The sequence below is a fragment of the Artibeus jamaicensis genome, unplaced genomic scaffold (assembly GCF_021234435.1).
Source record: "Artibeus jamaicensis isolate MK-2021 breed Jamaican fruit bat unplaced genomic scaffold, CSHL_Jam_final contig_923, whole genome shotgun sequence".
Classification (NCBI taxonomy): domain Eukaryota; kingdom Metazoa; phylum Chordata; class Mammalia; order Chiroptera; family Phyllostomidae; genus Artibeus; species Artibeus jamaicensis.
The window spans coordinates 1,644,397-1,658,882 of NW_026522014.1; the positions used below are offsets into that span (position 1 = coordinate 1,644,397).

Consider the following 14,486-nt stretch of genomic DNA (forward strand, 5'->3'; position numbering starts at 1 on the left):
TTGTTTTAGGTACTATAAATATGTAAGGCTTTTCTACATCTTAATTTTTGTTTTAAATGAGTCACAAGGAATGCAGATTCTAGGAAACCCTGCCCTTCCATCCGTGGTATCTTTCTAATACTAGTGTATGGTAGTATATGTGCCAATTAAAAATCAACAGTTATTACAAATATTTTTTACAGTTCTGGAAAGGAGAATTTATTTTGATATGTATTAAAGTAAATTTAATATATCTACTTCCCTTTTTAATCAAACCAGTATGTTTTTGATTGATTTAGAGGGAGCGAGGGAAACATCGATGTGTTGTTCCACTTATTCATTTGTTCCTTGGTTGACTCTCAATATGTGCCCTGATGGGGATCGAACCCTCAACCTTGGCATATCAGGACGACACTCTTAACCAGTTGAGCTACCAGCCAGGGCAACCCAATAATTTTTTGAATGACTGTTAAATTACCACTGAGTTAATGAAGAACTCTATAATAAACTGCATTTTCGGAAAAGATTTCCCAAATGCCAGCTTTGGTGATATCAAGAACTTAGGGAAACTAAAGTATTTTCAAAGTAACTGGTTCCTGTTGTCTCTTCTTTAAACCATTTTTAAGTACGCAGTTCAAGTACGCGTTGGTACTAAATACATTCACAATGTTGTGCATTTTCAGAACTTTTCCTCTTCCCAAACAGAACCTCTGTATCCATTAAGCAGCCACTCTCCATCCTCCCTCCCCTTTAGCTACTGGTAAACACCATTCTACTTTCCGTCTCTATGAATTCCCCTATTCTAAATATTTAATATAATTGGATTCATACAATATTTGTCCTTTTGTATCTGGCTTATTTCACTTAGCAGAATGCCTCTAATGTCTCAAGATTCATCCACATTACAATGTGTATGTATCATGGGTCAAAATTTCATTCCTATTTTTATTGCTGGCTAATGTTCCATTGTGTGTGTGTACATACTGCATTTTGTTTATTCTTCTGTGAGTGACACTTGGGTTGCTCCCATCCTTTTGCTGTTGTGAATAATGCTGTTATGAACATTGGTGTTAGAGTATGAGTCCTTGGTGTCTTTTAGATGCATACCTAGAGGTGGAATTGCTAGATCATACGTGATAATTTCGTTTAACATTTTGAGGAACCACCAAACTGCTTCCCATAGCAGCTACATCATTTTACATTCCTACCAGCAACGCACAAGAGTTTTTCTCTTTTTCCGTGTCCTCTCCAACACTTGTTACTTCTCACTTTTTTAAATAGTAGCCATCCTAATGGGTATGAAGTAGAATTGGTACATTCCTAATATAGTAAATGTTACTTCTTAGTTTGTGAGACTCTGTCTGAGTCAGGAGGTGTGTCTTAACAAACTTAAACTTTTCAAATAAGATCTTTATTTAAAATAACAATAACAGTCCCCTGACCAGTGTGGCCCAGTTGATTGGGCATCGTCCTGCAAAGCAAAACCCAGCCAGGCCACATGCCCAGGTGGCAGGTTTGGTCCCCTGGTCAAGGCACATACAAGAGGCAACTGATTGATGTTTCTCACATGGATGTTTCTCATCCTCGCTTTTCCCCTTTTTTCCCTCTTTCTCTAGAAATGAATAAAATCTGTAAAAAATAAAATAACAATAATGATAACCACTGCAGATTAGGTCTTTCTCACCCCAAAATGATATGTTATTATTTTTTAAACTACTGATAACATTTTCTTGGATTTCTTTTAGGCTTTTCTAAGAATATATATGCATTTGTGAAATCAGAACTATTCTTTATATAAAGTTTACATCCAGCTTTTCAACATATGTTGTGACCATTTTCACATTATGTCTCATCTTTGGTTTGTTACTTTCCCTGCCAAATTATATAAATTTCAGTTTTGTTAATGTGTTTCCCAATCATATAATACTAAGTTCATTTCAGTGGTGTCTACCAACATTAAAAGGAATTTTTCTAGATATTTTATTATTAACTGTAGTAATTACCTTTGCTCTATACAATATAGCATATTGAATTAAAACAAATAATTTGTAAATGCTTTAGGCCCTTTTTAATGTTTGATTTTATGTAGTGATAGAATATACAATTAATTTACAAATGATAAATCAATATTTTTTAACTATTTACACCAAAATTTGCCAAAATTCAGTGAAACAGAAAGTTGGGAATTCATCAGACTCAGAAGTAAATTAGGTTGCCCTAGTTGTTAGTTGGGGATTCAGAAGTAAAAGTAATGACACAGTGTAATATAAAATAGCATTTCTCAAATTTTAAAATGCAGAACGGCCATGAGATAATATTGATAAAATGCATATTCTAATCATTAGGTGTAGTGGGGCCTGCTCCTCTGTGTTTTTAACAAGCTCCCGAGTAAAGATAACGCTGCTAGCCAGACAAACACTGGCTAGCCAACACTTCGAGTTGCAAGAATTTAAAGTATTAATGAGGACAGAACCTAACTGGTAAAAATATATTGTATAGTTCTTAAAGCATGCAAAAATAAATTGTAAGTATTAGGTAGTTTATTTGGAATTTTTTTAATGTGTAAATGAATATACCAGTTAAAAGGAAAAACTAACCTGTTGGAATTAAGCTTCAGAATCATATTTTTAATTCCTCTATTGAAATACTTCATTTCTCAGTGGTCGCTGTATCTGTTTCTTCAACTTTACAGTTGAAAGAGTTACTTTCTGCCTATTCTTTTACTCCAGTGTTGATGAAGACTATTTTACAATTGTCTTTTTCATGTTTCCCTCTTTAGGGAGTGCCTTGGTGAAGCACATGAGCCTTGTGATTGCCAAACATGGAAAAATTGGCTACAAAAAATAACTGAAATGAAACCAGAAGAACGTAAGAGGAATTTTAGATAGCTATGCTACACATTTTCTAATAGCATACAAAACATAATGTCATATTTCTTAGAGTCTTCATTTAAGAAATGTTCAGGTTTGTTAATGGAGTTCCCATCTGTAACATCACCCTTTTGATCAACATGCTTTTGGGGGCGACAGGTTTTTTGCGAGAGGGAGTCATAACCAAGTTCCACATTTCCAAGTGACTTACTTCCTAAGACAGACCAGGTAAACAGGAGCCCCATTTAAGCCTCCTACCACTGCCTTCCCTATTATTCTGGGGTAGGCCAACTAACTTCTCTGTCCTTTATGGGAAGAAATGTATGGTCTGTAGTGAGAGGAAGCTTATTTCCCTGGAAGCTTCCAGTGAGTAGTGAGACAAATTAATTTCTTACTAATGTGGTTCTGTGGACTTACATTGTCATGTCTATAGTTGTTTTTACTAAGACTTCTATAAATTTATTACTCTGTCAGTTCTCACAGAAATGCTATGAGATTGATATTAGGAATCTCATTTTACAGTGTAGGAAACTTACATTGTATTGAGTGACAGGAGGCACAGGTCTGGTGAGCAGAAATTAGCCTTCCTGCATTTGACAAGTAAATATATCTGCTTTATAATAAGTTTTATCCCCTGAGTGTTTTATGGTGACTATTTTCTTTCAAATTAATATAAATGAAACTTATATTAGGGCTTTTTTCTTCACTTTTTAGATAATGGAGTTAGTTTGAGGTGTTGCAAATCAAGATTATGAATTTGCTCAGTCATTGTATATTTACAATGAGCAAAATACATAATAAAGATGATGCCATCCTTCAGAGTGCAGAGGCTAGAAGGGAAGCAGATATTTGCAACATCATATGATGGCTAATACAGGGTGGGGCAAAAGTAGGTTTACAGTTGTGAATACACGAAACAGATTAATTCTTGTATTATACTTTATTATTATATAATTTTCCATACAAACAACTCTAAACCTACTTTTGCCCCACCCTCTATAGTTGGGTAAAGATAGGAGGACAAAAGAAGAAAAAGGTAAGAGTATAAAAACAAGAACAACTAAATCAGATCAGGGGATGGAATGTCAGAGAAGCTTCCTGAAGACAGTGAAATATTAATGGGGTTTTAGCATATCTGCAGAGGCAAAGATGTGGCAGGTTTGCATGTCAGCAGCTGAAGTGACGCTGGGGGACTGGCTGGCAGCCATGAGACCTGTTACAGGCTTCTGTTATGTTATGCAGTAGACCATGGCCCGAGAACTGTTTCTCAGCATTTTTCAGGTTCACAAGAATTCATTTTGTGCACCGACTCAGGGCTATTCAGATGCATGGAAAGAGACTACCATGTAAAAGAGAATGCCAGTTTATTAATTGCTAATGAACGAGGTTCCTTTCACATGATGAGAAAACTCACATCCTTATCCAGAAGCAAAGGGAAATGGATAATCCCAGGATATTTTATAATGAGGTCTGACTAAATATTTCTGTCCTGTACATTCATCATTCAATTAACATTTTTTTCAGTACCTGTTATGTGCTACGCACTTCCCAAATCAAAAACACCTGTATAGATTGTTCCTGTACTCCAGATTTATCATGTCTTTCTCTTGAAAGTCAGATAATAGCTTGTTGTTGCTTTCTCAATACCTGCCCATTTTCCCCATTCTTCATATAGGTGTGGGTCTGTATACATGTGTGAATTCCATCAATAGATTAATACCATTTCCTACAGCACCTTTAAGCATGATGACACAATTGGATTTTGCTTTCTTTTCCTGCTTCTGCCACCTAGAGACATCTATGTTTCTATTAGAGATGGCTTGCTATTGTACGCATACCTACTTTTTTTTATTCGTATCTGTGGAGCTTAAGGTTAAGGTCCGTGGGAGAAAATTGCAAGAGATGAGCATGGAAAGATAGGTGTTGCCAGATTCTGAGGGTTCTTGCCAAACTGTGTGAATTTATCCAAGTAACAAGCCATAAAATACACTTAAAAACTAGGGGTGTGTGATTATCAAAGATATTTTTATCAAAATAGACAACTAGAAAGGATAGACTGTAGGAGAAAGAGACCAGAAAGAGGACAGCGGATTTTCAGTTTGGGTCCAATGGTGGATTGTGGTGTCATTGGTCAACTAAGGAAATTCAGATAAAGGAGTAATGTTCAAGGGGAAATGATGAGTTTTGCTGTGGGCATTTTGAACTTGAGGTACTTTCAAGTCATATATCAAAAGATGTTTAGTAGAATTTTAAAAATTCCCTACAGCTCAGAGGAGATATTGAGAAAATGTAGAAGTCACTTATTACCTTTAAATGGTATCTTCATGATTTATTTAACACTTTTAACTGCTATTTTATGTTTGAATACAGAAGAAAGATATCCTCTATGCTCTTGAAATGTACATTTTAGAGATGGCAACAGCTGTATACAAAACTAAGAAAAAAGAGCTGTGAATGTAAATGCTGTGAGAGAACAGTGCACCTGTGGTACATTATGTGGATGGGGAGGGACAAAGGAGAGGATTAGAAAAAGCTGTATAAAAGACTTGAAGCTAAGCTGCATTTTGAAAGCCAGTAGATGTCCTTCACAGAGACCAGAATTGGAAGGGCTTCCGAGGCATAGGACGGAGGAGGGCTTTGAAGCAGCACGGTGTGTTCAAGGACTGCACACAGCTGGGTACAGCCGGTGCAAAGGAAGGTACACCGAGATATCAGACTGCACAGGCACAAGTCCAAATTGGGTCTGGGCTGGGATTAAATTCAGTCCTGGGAGGTCTGGCATTATCCTGAGACACTGAAAAAGTAGATGTTGCCAGATTGTGAGGATTCTTGCCAAATAGTCTGAATTTATCCTGGTAATAAGCCATAGAAAGAGGTTTTTAAAATAGGGAAGTGGCACTATCAGAGATATTTTTACCAAAATAGACAACTAGGGTAGACTGAAGGGGAGTGATAAGGAGTTGAGTAGGAGAGTAATAACTGAAGATACTAGGTAGATCACTTGGGCAGAAGTGTGGATGATGAGTTAGGGACTATTGAAACACTAGATAAGAGCACTGTTTCTGAGATGACTTCAGAATGTCCAAGTGAGAGGATGTAAGAGCTTGAGCAAGACAGACAATGGAAATGGGAGAGGAGAGGTGTATGCCAGAGAGTTAAGATGTCATTATGTGAAAATCAAGTGTACTCACTAGTTGCCTGAAAGAGTTAATGTACCACAAGGAGTAATTAGTACAGTATGTAATTTAATTCTTTAATAGAAAGTGTCCAGAAGTGTTTGATTGGAGATGTAAAGCAAATATTTTGAAATGGGTGATTATTTTCTCTTGTTCCTTGTAATTCTGAAGTTGGATCAATTATTCCATATCTACTAGTAAGTTTTTACTAGGGGAAGAGAGGGAGAACAACCTGGTCAGTGAGCCCATATTATTGGTGGCACTATGACAGAACATCCTTGATCACGAGAGTGATCCTGACAGTGAGGAAGGAAATAGGATAGTGTCCATGGTGTATGCATGGTTACTTCTGGCTGCCAGAGATAGGGGCACCTCAAATTAAAGGCTGAGGATCATTCTCAAAAAGTTCCAAATAGGGTTTTAACACAGAGGAACTTCAGAAAACTGGATAGGAGTCAGGAGACGGAGGATACCTGATTAGTGGTCTGCCAGAGGAAACAAGGCACGACTGCAAAGAATGTTCCCAGTCGCCCTCCACACTAAAGGTGTTGACCAGTAGACTGTTACGATGGCCTCTTAGGTTCACAAAATTTAGGGTGAGGCTTGAAGCAAACAGTAATAGGCCAGTATAATACTTAAGTAGAACATCATCATTAAATATACAAAAACAATATTAAAAAAGCAAAAGTATGATTAAATGCTCTATTGAGTTTACATATTACCTTGGCTCATGATCTCATGTCTGGTATGAACATTTTCAAACAAACTTAGATTCATGAGAAAGATTTATCCCTTACGCCCAGTTTTCCAGACTTACTGAATTTATCAGACTCAACAGGAGCAACAAAGTCTAAGTAATGAGAAAAAGTATTAGAAAGTAAACATCAGTTTAAATCATTAATTCCACATTCAGATACTGTTTTAAGTTCTGGAACTGCCTCTAGTTTGCCTAATCAAAGCAAGAAGCAGAAATTTCACCATTTTCTGTGAAATTATGGTTAGTTTATAAAAGTATCAAACTGATGCTCTCATAGTACATAATAAATAAATGGTCAATGGAATTCAGATCATCTTTTTGAGAATTCAGTCTTTAAAAAGAACTTTGTTTTTACTTTCATACATGTCGACTCTGCTAATGGGTCTTGGGTTCTATTATACACCAATATTTGATTATATGAAGTTAATATTTCTTAGAAATCTAAGCATACAAGATTATAAAGGAAAGAATGTCAAGGTTTAATAGACATGTAACTAAGTGAAGAGTATGAAAGTCACTGTGAGTGAAGAAGAGTCGCCAGGTAGACTGAAGGGAGATACCGTATTGCAAGTATGAAGAAGAGTATGTACAAAGGGCAGGTGTGCAAAATGAGCATGTTCAGAAACTTGGAAGTGAAGGCTTGTATTCCCACACACGTTTTTGTTGCAATAATAGTCACTCCCTGAACATGATTTACTTAATGCAATCCACTAGAATGCAGTTAGGAATTAGCATTCTCTCCAAGGGTGGGAGAAAAACACTGTTATGTTGCAGGCCACACAGCTGCTTTGTTTTAATGGCTTTGTGCTTTATTTATTATAACAATAGACAATAAAGGTCATAAGAATGTGTGAGAGCCTCTGAGCTAAAAATAATGTTGATGCTGAAGGGAAGAGAAAGGCCACTACATGTAAACAAAAAGTAGACATTTGTACTTAGTGATTAGTTTTACAGTAACACCCTTCGTAAGTGGTGTTACCTCTCCAGCTTGACCTTTTGACCATAAGTGTAGTAGTACATTCCTTCTGAAACTCCTGTTTTCCACCAATTATCTCAGAATTCTCTCCACTGACATCCTAATCAAACCATCATCTGCCAGGTGGGTTTTGAACTGGAGTGGAGTCTGATCACTTCATTATTGCTGTTGTTTTCTTTGCTGTGTGGAATTGAAAACCATTGCTTTACAGTCCAGCAGTAGAGCTACTATTAGATTGTTGACACAAATTTAAGGGTTCCTGGTGGCAAGACAGCCCCCCTCCTCTACTGCTGGGCTCCATCAGAGGGCTGCTCCCAGTCTCAGCTGTTCCAGTTCGTATACAGAGCCAGTTCCCAGGGTTCGGTCAGCTCCAGCCTTTGCTGCCTTCCCTCTCCTGGGATTTGTATCTGAGGGGGTGGGTAACTTTTCCTTTTAAGCTTCAAAACTCAAAACATCTGATTATTCCCCTGCTTTTAACATTAGGGCCAACTCCTTACCTTCTAAGAGAGTGTCTGCATATAATCAGAGCCTTGAGTGGATGGGTACTTTCAATTAATCTAACGTGATTTTCTGACATCTCTTTCAGTAAAGAAAACATAGGTTTCCCTGAGCATGTAGAGTTTTTTGTTTGTTTTTTTTGATTACTGACCTTACAGGAAAAAATAAGTTTTTAATTGTGCATCACCAACTCTCCCCAGCCCCTAACTCTCTTTACTGGGGAGGAAAAGTTTACAGAATATAAAATATCAATTTTACGATAGAAATCATGGCATTTCTTATGATTGTTGATCTTAATTTTTGTAGGATAAATTGAGTTTAATACAGAGCATAAGGTTACTGTGGGAGAGAGGTTGAGAGAACCTTACCAGATAGTCAGTGGCCAGATCATGCAGGGTTTTATATTCTTTGTTAAAGCAATTTGACTACTTTATGTTGTAGTCAGTAGTAGTCAGTGGGGAGCACTAAAAGATCTGAAGCAGATTTGTGTTTTAAAGACATTACTGTTTAGGATGTATTCTGGGAATTGGGAGGAGGGAGATGGAACTGCAGAGATAGGTTGGTTTTCTGTGTTTTAATTGTCTAGGCAAGAGGTGTGGAGGATTCTGGCTAAAGCAGCAAAATTGGAATTGGAGAGAAACAGGTATGGAAAAGAGGCAGAGTCAGTGGGACGTGGTGGGTGAGAGTAAGAGAAGGGTGTGTCCAAGATCACGTGCCATCCTGGATCAACTCGGGGTACACGATCATATCATTTACCGGGATGGGGATGGAGAAAGCAAGTTTGGGGCAGTGATAAGTTTAGTTTTAGACATGTCATATTGGATTTATTTTTAGCTTATCTGAAATAATTATGGGTAAAAAAGTGTTGATATTTCAATATAATGTACATGTTTTTTACTACGAGGAAAACTTTATGTGTATAACTGGTCTACTCCAGAAATTATTGTCTAAAGTAACCATTCTTCCTATAATTTTCTTTGATGCAATGGTTAATTGTAGCAGAGAATAACAATGTGTTTTGTTTTGGTTTTTTTTACTTTGGGTTTTTTCTTCCCCAGTTTATTTGTACACAAGTTTAGGAAGAAATCTCCTTTAAATTAGTTTTCATAAATAGAGCTTTAGAATACAGCTTCTTACCCTACAGTCATGCCATTTAAAATGAACCAATTTTAAAATTTTGCCACAGAGCCTAATTGAAAAAGAAATATAAGAAATACATGATTAAAATTGAGAGACAACTTGCAAAGAACACTTGGGTGTTTTTTTCCTGTTATTGTACACTAAATCGTTTATTTTTGTATTTGTGCTTAATATCCCAAAGTGGTGGGAGTTAGTGAAGCTTATGAGGATGCTGCCAACTGTCTCTGGTTGTTAACTAACTCCAAGCCATGTGCTAACTGCAAGTCTCCAATACAGAAGAATGAGGGATGCAATCACATGCAGTGTGCTAAGGTAAGAAGTTATAAATAAAAAGCATTAAGAAAGCAAAAAAAGTTAAAGAGGATTTTCAGTGTTTTGCAGTTGGAATCTTAATTTGATTATAATCAAAAGAAGAAATGTTGTACACATAAAAATCTTTTGGGGTTTCAGATGGATTCTAAGAGACTGCATTCTGCTTTCTTTGTTGAGTAACTTAAGTATTAATTCATAGTACTAAACTTTACACTCATGGTGAATGTTAAAAATAAGAGTAAGGGTTCAGTGGCATTTGGCCAGAAGATCAGAAATGCCTGAGTCCTTCCCTGCCAGTCACTGTCCCCAGTGAGAATCCTAGGAGTTTAGTGTGTGTATAAATAATGATAGTAAACGATAGAGAGCTACCGTATACGGATCTCTTGCAAACCTGGTTTCGGAGCACATGGCGTAGATTCAAAGTCATAACCAGGTCCTAGGCAATCTCTGTAAGTTCAAATCTTAAATCTTGGTGTCTATATATAGATGTGTGTGTAATAAAGGTACCCAAAGCAGCAGGCAGACTTTAAGTCACTGATGAAACTGTCAAATAATTAATCTATTACTATATTAAAAATGAAAATGCCAATAAAAACCTACTTGGCTGAAAAACAATTAATATAAATAATTACTCTTAGAAAGCTACCCTCCTGGCTTAGTTGCATGGAAAGAAATGACCATATTTAAAACAAATATTCTGCAAATCAGGTTAATAATATTTTATTAATTCATGCCTTACACTTATGAACAGTTTTTAAAATTGTAATGATAGTTCAATAATTTTCTTTTTATTGGAAGTGCCATGTATATAAAGGATATTTAAAATTATTGAGAGAAAGCCAATGTAATTTCTGTAATTAGGATGGGAAAAAAACCCAAATAGTTAAGAAGATTTTAATAAAATATAGCAATATCTTCTTTCTACATATTACTTGGTTTTTAACCTTGAAATTAATTGTTGTTACTACTATGACTTTAAAAATAATGTCAGTTAACCAATGATTTTTACAAGCCTAGAGCACTAGAAAATTAACATAACAAATTGGCTTACTGAGACAGTAATAGTAATTTCCTGAGTGGCAAGAAGAAAAACCTAGTACGGCATTCTGAGTCAAATGTTCAAAAGTGCTTATTATTTCAGCTGACTAGGCCAAAATTGTTTCATTTACTTTGTGGTCTTATCTCCAACATCTGTATTAGTTTTCCCTGGAAACTTTGGTACAGACGACATAGGTGCGTGAAGAAATACAGGTTGGCCATGCAACTCAGCAGCTGGGCTGCTAACAGGGGCGCAGGATCCAGCGTTACCATTATTTCACTCATAGCACCTACCAGTAGTAGGTACTTGATAAATATGCATTTAGTGAGTGGACTTTTTCATGAATTAATCAGACTAATGCTATCAGGTAGTATATTTTAAACAGATTTTTTGCTTAAGCTTCTGTTGCATTTTTTAAAAATTCCTTACATACTATGTAAATTAGTAGTCTTGTTTGATATACCATCTAAAAATATTTTGCACTAAAACAAAAACTGAACAAGTAAATTTTTTATTTTACTTTTTTAAAATTTAACTATAGTTGGTATACAGAATTATATTAGCTTCAGGTGTACAACATGGTGATTCAGTATTTATATATCTTACAATATGATGACACTAATGGTTTTTACTTTCTGGAATCAGATTGTTAAATACATGTATAAAGGACCCATGGACAAAGCTAAAGGGGGGTAGGAATGATGGTGGGGATGGGTGGGGTGGGGGACAGTGGTGGAGGGGAAATGTAGGCAGCTGTACTTGAACAAAAATTAAAAAGTAAAAAAAAATTTTTAAGCCTCACCCCTAGCAGACCTATGCCAATTGGCCTAATATAGGTAAAGTCCGTAGAACAATACCTGGACCATATGTAGTACTGAATAAATGCTTATTATTATGATTATTATCCATTAAATAAATAAGAAATTGGGCCCTGTAAAAGTAAGTTAATTTGTTTTTTAAGAACTCCTTATTCTATCCATTATCCTTTAGATAATTTAATGAGATTATTTAAATTTTGCATTCTTAACATTTAAAAATTGTAATGTATTTTTATTGAATGTATTGGGATTACACTGATTTAATTAAATAAGTTTCAAGTACACGATTCGCTAATATCATCTGTATATTTGTATTATGTATTTACCACCCATAGTCTGGTCTCTGTGCACCACCATTTACCCCCACTTCACTCCGTTCTCCCTCACCCACCCCACGCCTGCTGGTGGTCACCACACTATTGTCTGTGTCTCCGAGGTTTCCTTTTGGTTTTTTTTGGTGAGGGGAGCATTGCTTAAACCTGTCACCTATTTCAGACATGTTAAATCGCTTAGTAATTTTCTTTACCTGACTCTGTAAAACTGTGTGCTGCAACTAAATAAAAATTACTCCAATTCTATTTTCTTTTTCTTATCATAGAATATAAAATGTGGCTCTTTGGTAGAAAGTTTTGCCATTAATTCCAAGAGGTCAGTAAGGCTGCACTGAAGGGTACTTGTATCAAATCAGGCACAAAGTTTGCTTGTGCTAGGCAACAACAGAACTGTCAGAGCCTTGAAACACGCACAGTTTATTGTGTGAGCACATGTTTGTGAAAGGACAGATGAGTAGAGACTTTAATTCAGCTCTCTGTTCATGACATGTCACATAGACAAAAAAATAGAGAAGACAACATAATTAGTAAGGTACATCTGACTGCTCTATCCAAACTCCATATCCTAAAAATCCCTACTATGCCATCTTCTCGAGTACCCATGTAGCATTCCCAAAATACTGACCATTGATCATCAAAGAAAATCCCAGTAATATTCTAGAAAATAGAAAACAGTATAAGCAACTTTGTGTGGTCATAATGGAATTATGCAAATTAATAACGTTACCAAAGGCATTTTCATTGAGGAATTTTAAATCTCTTGAACGACTTCAGCGGGGGGGAAAAAAGGAAATTCAAGAATTTCTAGGAAACTGGAACAATGAAAATACTATTTTATCAGAACCTGGGGGCTGTAGCTAAAGCAATGCTCAGAATGTACACAGCCTTATTTACTTAAAACAATACAAAATAAAGAATGAATTAATGATATGACTTAAAATTAGAAAAACAAAAATACTGGAAGAAAACCAGAAAGAAAGATTTTTTTAAGTAGTGAATTAAAAATTGAAAAACAATACAACTAATAAATCCAAACAGTAGTTTCTGAAGAAAAAATAAGATAAACCACTAAGCTTACATAATAAAAAAGGAGTAAGGGAGTTCAAATATACAATAATAAGATACAAGGGGAATAATCAATAAAGCAAACTGAAATAGCGAGGTAACTTGACTCAGCTCTTGAAGATAAACTTAAAATTGGGTTTGAAATGGATTTTCTAAGAAAACATAATTTTATTAAAACTGACCCTAGAAAGGCTACTCAAACAAACCTGTTTTCACAGAAGGTATTTCAGTGATCTCCCTACTTTAAAACTATAGGTCCCAACAGTTTTACAATAGAATTTTATCAGACCTTTAAAGAGCAGGTAATTCCAATGTGATTTAAACTGTTTCTGGGAGTTAAAGATAAGGAAACTTCCAAATTATTATTATAAGGTGAGTAGAACCTTGATATCAGCACTTAACAAGACTATTGAAACTGAAAGAAAAGTGTAGATAAATCTTACAAATATAAATACATAAGTCCTATTAAGATAATAGATGGAGAAAAACCCATAGGTATTAGCCAGCGTCCAGCAGAGTACATAAAAGAGTAATTGACCATCAATTAAAAAGCAATAAAAATATATTTAAATAGAAAGAGTAATTGACCACGTGGGTTTTACTTCCGGAATACGAGAATGGTTTGATATTTAAAAGTTATTGCTGTACCTCATCTTATTAGTAAAGTCATGGAGAAAAAATCATGTAATTTCTATAGATGCTAAAAAGTCATTTGACCCCCCAAAATTAACAACCATTTTTTTAAGAAGGAAGAGGAGAAAGAGAGGGAGAGAGCCGGACCCCAAACCCAGGCTGACACCACCCAGCCAGGGTTTTATAGAGAAAGAGAGGGAGAGAAACATCAATTGGTTGCTACTTACACATGCCCTGGCTGGGAATCAAACCTGTGATCTTTCACTTTGTGGTACAGTGCCCAACCCTCTGAGCCACACTAATTAGGGCAGCAACCATCATTTATAAGACAGTCAAAGAAGTAGGAATAGACAGCCCTGGCCAGGTCGCTAAGTTGGTTGGCACATCATCCCATGCACTAAAAGGCTGCAGGTTCGATTCCAGTCAGGGTGTACACCTAGGTTGCATGTTTGATCCCTGGGTGGGGCACATGTGGGAGGCAGCCCATCAGTATGTCTCTGTCCCTCTCACCCTTCCCTTTCTTTAAAGTCAATAAATAGATCCTCAGGTTAGGATTTTAAAGAAATAAGGACAGACGGTATCTCCCTTAGTATAATAAAAAGGAAGTCTACTTCAGTCCAAAAGTTAACATGGTATTTGCGAGGAAGCTAGAAGTACCGTTATTAAAATCAAGAACAAAATAAAGGTGCTCTCCGTGACAAATAGTATTAATGATGGATTGGAGATACCAGTTAATATAATTAGACAGTGGGAAGGAATCAGAGGTGTAAAAAATAGAAACAAAGTAATAAAATTATCATTTTTTACAGACAGCATGATTACATACTCAAAAAACCCACAGAATCAACTGAAAAACAACTACAAAAACCAAAATTTAATTAACATTACAAA

General features: G+C 35.9%; 1 protein-coding gene across 4 annotated transcripts in view; it reads left to right on the forward strand.

The window, feature by feature from the left end:
* Positions 1-14,486, forward strand: part of ANKIB1 (ankyrin repeat and IBR domain containing 1) — a 141,535-nt gene that overhangs the window by 111,049 nt on the left and 16,000 nt on the right. For all 4 annotated transcript variants that reach the window (XM_037136493.2, XM_037136494.2, XM_037136491.2 and 1 more), the window contains 2 exons: positions 2,759-2,847; positions 9,578-9,708. In XM_037136493.2, the coding sequence (XP_036992388.2) occupies positions 2,759-2,847; positions 9,578-9,708 (220 nt within the window). The remainder of the gene's footprint in view (positions 1-2,758; positions 2,848-9,577; positions 9,709-14,486) is intronic.